This window comes from Triticum aestivum, chromosome 5A (genome assembly GCF_018294505.1).
Source record: "Triticum aestivum cultivar Chinese Spring chromosome 5A, IWGSC CS RefSeq v2.1, whole genome shotgun sequence".
NCBI classification, from domain to species: Eukaryota; Viridiplantae; Streptophyta; class Magnoliopsida; order Poales; family Poaceae; genus Triticum; species Triticum aestivum.
Genome location: NC_057806.1, coordinates 78713507 through 78720710, shown reverse-complemented (window position 1 = coordinate 78720710; position 7204 = coordinate 78713507). Strand labels below are relative to the sequence as shown.

Genomic DNA, 7204 nt, shown 5'->3' with positions numbered 1-7204 from the left:
CTCTATACAATGTCCGATCCGGATCGGAGGGAGTAACATAACTTCCGGTCCTTTGCGGAAATTTTCACTGGTTCCTGACTCAGTCAACATCCTGCTAATACTGCGAACATTTTGAAAATTAGACAGCAAGAGGGCATCAGCATCAATCAACATTCATCAGCCCAGCTGCAACCATAAAAAATGAAAGGCGTGTAGGCCCTTGGGAACTTTAGGTGTGCACTTGTCTTGCCATCATCATCATCACTGATGAAAAGCCGGATAAATCCTTGCACGTTGGTTAGGATTACCAGGCAGGCTTTATGCCAACCCAATCAGGTTAAAGTGGCTAACCCAAAAGGTTAATCTTTTACAAAGTTTTAACCTAATGATAAGATAGCTTCCCAATGTTTGACTGGTAATAAGGGTTCAGCAGCACCAAGAACGAGCACATGCACAAGCATGCAAGCATGGGATGCACCTATCTTTATTTTGTTTCATGATAGATTTTTCTAATTTTTTTGGAAAAGAGAATCTATTCCAATACACAATTGTAGTGTGTATACTGGTCAGTAGAAGAGACAATGCGCCTAAGTGCAAAAGAAAATGACAGTCAAAGAACTGTAGAGAAGGACTTAACTGTCTCGGAAAGGAAATGTGCAGGAGTAACATGATAATGTAGTAAACATATGTTGATAAGATAGTTATACAGATCATAGTGCATGAGGGACCACTGTTTTGTAGTGGCCTTGCCATTTGTTTGCCGCAATTTCTAATATTGTTTGCAATAGGTGATGTGTATGCATGTTCGTCATTTTCAATTCGTAACAGACTGTGTATTCCTTCAATTTTGCTACAAAATGATTAAGCCAATATCAGAATGCATAAGAGTGACAAATGCAACAGTGTAACAGATTAGTACAAAAGTTTATACAGCACATAGTTGTTGTAAACCCATTTGGTAAATTCATCTTATTACAATCTTGCAGGCAAATAGTTGGTACAGTAGATGAGACCAATCAGAATACTGTAATCACATGGAAGTTGGGAACCTGCAGCTACCCAAAGTCAATTGTCTGAGATCAGTGCAAAACTGCTGGCAAGTGATGGTTTCCTTTATCACTCTACATGTTTTAACTTGAGGAAGGACTTACAGGTACACCAGAAAATTAAATAAATAATATAATGCGGGCAATTCTAAGAATATGGCAGAAGTCTGAATAAACCAGTGCCTTACTAGATGCGAACACTGTTATCCCAAGCAAGTTTGGTTTATGTCATGATTTGTGAGGCCCAACTAGGAAGGAATCTCTGCAGGCTTCTGGCACTACAAACAAAACAATCCAAGCATATGTGTCAGTATAAAACCAGTAACCGGATGTTAAAGTATGCCGAGTAAATTGTGACTGCAAAAAATTAAATCATCAGTCAAAGATTCTTTCTTACAGTAAGTTTGGGATTCACTCAATGAACAAGTGTCAGTTCCCATCATCATCGTCTTCAAGAAGATAGTCTTCTATTTGATCTCTGGAACAAAAGTTATCAATAGCTCACTGAATCAGTGCACTATCAAAAAGAACAAGAAAATAATACATGGCCAAATCAATGGAGTAACTGCACATAGAGAAACAAGTGGGCACATTCAATTAAACATTATCCTAACAAAGAAGTTGTAACATCCAAAGGTTCAGTGTTTTGATTTGCTTAACTACTGATAACATGCACATGCACTATAGCTATAAAGACAATGAAGCAACTCATTGGGATAAAGACATCAGCCTCACCTTAGCGAGCTATGGCTGGCAGATGCAGTATCTACTCTCTCAGTCCAGAACCTTGGTAGTAGTGAAAAGAAATGGTCATACAGGTCTCTACCACCAGGTAGAATCTGGAAATGACAGCTTTGACAGCAATAAGCAGTATATAGATCAATTTTCTTCTGAGACTTGTGCCTTGTGCTTTCCAAATTCTGGAGTTCTGATTCACTGAATGGACTTCGACATATCAGGCAGAGAAGCTCAGAGAAAGCAGACTCATCGTTGTCAACATCCTGGAACTTGGGACGCAGCCGCGACGGCAGGAAATCATGATAGCCATTTGCTGAGAACTTGTTAAAAGGGAATGGCTTAAGTTTTTGTGCAGTTCTTACAATAGTATGCTCACGAGAAGGATTCTCCTCCTGTCAATGGAAATTAATGACCTGTAAGATTACGACTTGCGCTTGCTGCAAGCAATTAACGAAAGCAATCACTGAACAAGAATATAATTAGATCTTCAGCTCAGTTTGGTGTCAGTGAACTCAACATTATATGTAAGTCCAGTGCGCCATGCAAGGAACGAACTTACTTACCCTTAGTCGTGCAACAAAAGATGCGACTAAGCCATTGATGCCACTGCAAGGCCTATCAAGAAGTTGCTGTGTCTTTAAACTAAGCACATAACCAGTTAGAATAAACAGTATCAGGAGTACAATCCAACAAAAGAAAAATGTGAATGCTTATCTTACCTATCAAATTCACAGAGCAGTCTAAGCTCTTGGGCCAGGCAATCACGAAGTGGAAGAACGACAGGCACTTCCCACCGTGTATCAACATATTGGATATCAGCTGGTAAGGAATAACCTTGGCCCTGGATATAATTAGCAATTCCTCTAAGTTTCTCATGTTCTCTTGAACTATCAACAGGCGAACAAATCATAAGGGGAACAGGCATCTGCTATATACCTTTACTGTTGCAGATAGCACATGACATGCTATTGTAGAAGCACATGATCCCAGCATGATCTTGGTGTACCCATTTTCCAGTGCAATCTGAAGAACGTATAAGATGTAATGGTAAATCTGACTTTAATCACCGAATGGAAAGCACAACGCAACATCATGTAGATTAAATGACAATTTGCAATCGAAGCATGTGCAATCACTGATAACAAAAAAAGAACCTTCTGCAACGAAAGCATGCGCAAGCACTGAAGAAGATCCTCCCTCCCAGTATCATCAGCAATCATGCCAACTAGCTCCCTCAGCCTGCTTTCCCCATCTTTTGATTCCGAGGAGAACACATCATCAAGAGAGGCAAGGTGCATTGCTTTATCTCCCGGTAACAAACTCGACACAATTGACTTTATATCTTCAGTTGCCTGCTCAACTTCACATTCGGTCTTTGACAACAAAGCACTCTCGTTGACAAAGGCCACCCCAACATTGAAGACCGGTAGGGCTTGCGAATTGCTGGCGTCCCAGCTTTCGATTGCCTTGGACCGCATCTCATGTATGAATTGCAGAGCCACCCTAGAGCACACGCATCAACAATTCATTTCAAGGGATCGTAACAATAAGTGTGCAAAGTAAGCAACGCTGAGCAGTACAAAAAATTAGGAATCACCAAGGAAAAAGAGGGGAAAGTGAACCTGGAGGCGGGGCCGCCGGAGAAGGCGACGAGGACGGAGTCGGTTGGCCGAACCATGGCGTTGCTTATGACGGCGAGCTTGAACTTCCCGAACAGCTGGGCGCGCAAGCACTCGCCGCACAGACCGACGCCTCCGGCAACCACGACGACGGCGCCGCCGCCGCACTTGCCGCAGGAGGCAGCGGCACCGGATATGGAGAGACGGTCCAGAATCCCCTCCGGAGCATCCTCTACGGATGACGAGGTGGAGGAGGAGCAGTGGGCCCCGCAGCCGGCGCCGCCGCAGGAGGAGGACGAGGCGGCGGCCATGCTGGGATGGACAGGCGCGCAGGTCAGGGGTTTCGGATCTTTTTTTTTTGCCTTCTCCTTTTTGGTTGGTGCATTATGTGGGCTCCGTTTAGGCCTTAGTTGGGCTGAATCTGCTACTCCTTCCTATCCAAAATTTAAACTAAAACCACACACTTATTTTGGATCGGAGGGTTCACTCAAAAAAAAAAATTTGGATCGAAAGGATCAATGCATGTTTGAATTTCTTTTTCATACGTCAGTTATGGCCGGTGCTATGGAAGGCCCTATTCGCCCCTCTGTGCGATGATGGAGTGCACCTGCTCGGAGAGCTAAAACAATGTTCAAGAATTTAAACAAAGTTCATGAATTTCAAACGATGTTCCGAGTTTTGAAAAATGCTCATAGATTCAAAAAATGTTCAAAAAATACACAAATATTCATGAATTTATAAAACGTTCACTAATTCTGAAAGGATCGATATGGTCAACAAGAGGGAAGGTGGATGGGTGACTAACAATTTTTAACCTCTGCACAAATTTTAGTCTTTACAACAAAGATATGTTGTTTAGATATGCAATTAGGTGGACAACCTATATGACAAGCAACACGACAACAAGTGCAAGCACAAGGTAAAACACACAATACAAGCTTGCACAAAGAAAAGGTACGAAGTAACCATAAGTGAAGTTGATGGAGACGAGGATGTGTTTTCGAAGTCCCTTCCTTTGGGGGAGGTACGTCTCCATTGGAGAGGTGTGGAGGCACAATCACACACTCGCACGATGCAAGGGGTCGCGCATCCACTAGCGGTGCCCTTGAAGGTGCCAACCGGAACCTTTACGAACAAGGTTGACTCTCTCTCCAAAAGTTAATTGAAGGATTCCAACACCACCACGAAGCTTCACCACAATGAAATGTGGCTCCAAGATGATCTCTTCCTTCCAGGGTGCTCAAACACCCAAACCCAAGAGTAACAAGATGCAAGTGAAAGTATGGGGGAATCAAACTTCCTTTGGTGGAAGTATAGATCTGGGTCTTCTCCCTTAATGCCTAACAAATCAACAAGTTTGGTTGGCTAGAGAAGGAGATCAGACAAGAACAAGCTTGGGGTAAAAGTGGAGGAGAGAGAAAGAGGTAAGAGGTAAGTGGAGGTGGAAGAACCTCCCATTTTTATAGCATCCTCCAAATCCAACCGTTATGTGCAAAATCGCACAGGGGCGGTACAACCGCCCAATGCAGAATACCTCACTTTGCAGAGTTAGGGCGGTACAATCGCCGGGCGGCCAGTTATACCGCTAAATAAGTATTTGCCGGAACAACCGCGGGGGCACCGCCTGTGTACTACTCACCACCAGAAGAAATCACCTTATATGCAGTGGTTCGAGCGGTATAAGGTTGCTAGTAGAACCGCTGCCAACACTTTAGCTGGAACAGCCGGCGGACCACCGCCATGTACCGTCGTTATACCAAAAGGAATGACCCTTTTCCATGTAGTTGTGGCGGTTCAAAGGCCATAACAACTGGCCGATAGTGTCAGGTGAGGATGTTAAGTACCATGCGGTACAACCGCATGCGGGACACCAGTACAACTAGTAAGCCCACACGAGGGAATCACCCCTCGTGTGGTAGTCCTACCAGGAGAACCGGATGAGTGGTACAACCACCTATACACGGGGCATAACTGCTCTGAACAAGATTTCTACACATGGTTGAATAAGGAACACTCCCCTCGAAACGAAAGGTAATATGTGGGTGCAATATATGGATGTGTACGTGTTTGATTCAACCAGTACCTTCCAATGTGCATCCCCTCTTAATAGTACATATTTTCTAAGAACAAAGAAATAAACACGTCGAAAATGCAGTCTTCACTCTTTTCCGTCCGGAGGGGTGCCCAACCATCTTGTGTGAACTAGAGTATATGTGTGAAGCTTAGTCACATGATTAGTCCACAAATTGCATTCTCATAAACACCAAAAAACACTTAAGATGGAAAATGCCCTTACAATCTCCCCCCTTTGGTGGTTGATGACAATATTGTGACGCCCGAATAATTAAGCTACAGTAATTCCCTGCTAATGATGCCACGTCACCTTGATTACTGTTGATAAACTCACCTTGCTTCGAAACCGATTCAAATTCGTATTCAAAATCTAAGTCAAACAATAAAAGTTTTCAAACTTTAAAACTAAAATGTTCGGATTGTGCCAAATAATGCATAGGTAACTGTGGAGAAGAAACCCTACTTTAAAAAAAGTTTAAATACTCCAAGGTGAATAAAACAGTAGCAAAAACCGATATTTAAAGGCTTTCATAATTAATAAAATTCTAAACTAAATTATTTTGGGATAAAACCTTTTTGGGGCAGTGGGTTTCGTGGTATTACTATTTTAGGGTTCATTTTAATATTAAGTAAAAAGTATAATTAAAAGAAACTAAAATAAATAACATATATATATATATATATATATATATATATATATATATATATATATATATAAGAGAAAGGACCACCCCCCCACTGGGCCGACCGGCCCAACTGGCAACTAGGCCACCAGGCCGACCTAGCCCCAGGCCAATAACCCCCCTCCAGGGGGCACCGAAACCCTAACCCCCCTCCACACGATCCCCACTCTCCTCCCACACGCGTTCTGGATCGGGATCGAGTGAACCGCCCCGACCCATCACCGTCGCCCCTCACCACCACCTCGACCCCGCGCCGCCTCTCCTCGCGCGCGGCGCCGCCTGACCCGAAGCCGCTCGTCGCCCCGACTCCTTCGCCCCCGCTGTTGTGCGCCGTCGCCGAATCGTCGGCGCCACCTCGCCCCGTCGTCGTCGCCTCCTCGTCCTCCTCCTCGAGCACGTTGTCGTTTCCCTACACCGCAAGTGAGGCTCCGGCCTCTCCCCTCTACCCTCTCCCCGCGACGGACGTTGTCGTGCCCGCCGTCCCATGCCCGTGCACGCGCTCACGTGGCTACACGCACGCCCGTGTGTCACCTCTACGCACTGCCGCCGCGCGTCGCTCCCCTGCTCACGTGGCCGAGCGCCGCCGTGCCCTGCGCCCGAGCCACACCCCGCGGTGCCCCGCTGTCGGCCGCCTGTGTGTGGCCGCGCCTCCGCCATGCTCGCCGTCGCCCGCTGCCGCTCACATCGCCAACTGCAACCGCCCCTGCTGTTGCACTGCTCCTGCTTCGCCACTCTGCTACCAGCGCCCGCACCCCCTGGCCACCGCAGCTCCGACCACACTCCCGCGCGCGCCTGGCCATGCATCACCGCGCACAGCCGCGTCGCCCCTGCCCGCCACTGTGATGCTGCCCCCCTGTGCCAGCTACCTCCCCTGCTCGCCCCACGCCATCGCGCGCCTCCACTCGTCGCGCCGCCCCAGGCGCCACCGCTGCGGCCATCTAGAGCTGCTCACTCCTCGTGCCCCGCGCCTCTCTCCTGGCCTCTGCCGCATCGTCGTTCGCTCCCATCCCGCCACTGCTGACCGTCGGCGCAACCCTCTGCCGGGCGCGCTCGGCCTCGCCAGCTT

The 7204-nt window shown here is 46.5% G+C and overlaps 1 protein-coding gene across 1 annotated transcript; it reads right to left on the bottom strand.

The window, feature by feature from the left end:
- Nucleotides 1-851: 851 nt before the first annotated feature.
- On the bottom strand, nucleotides 852-3750 carry LOC123102386 (cytoplasmic tRNA 2-thiolation protein 2). Its single transcript, XM_044523726.1, has 8 exons — nucleotides 3386-3750; nucleotides 2918-3266; nucleotides 2700-2786; nucleotides 2483-2604; nucleotides 2327-2405; nucleotides 1761-2155; nucleotides 1423-1503; nucleotides 852-1303 (listed from the first exon to the last, which is right to left on the bottom strand). Exons 1-7 carry the CDS (start codon nucleotides 3691-3693, stop codon nucleotides 1455-1457), a joined length of 1389 nt encoding a protein of 462 aa, XP_044379661.1. The 5' UTR covers nucleotides 3694-3750; the 3' UTR covers nucleotides 852-1303; nucleotides 1423-1454.
- Between the last annotated feature and the right edge of the window lie 3454 nt (nucleotides 3751-7204).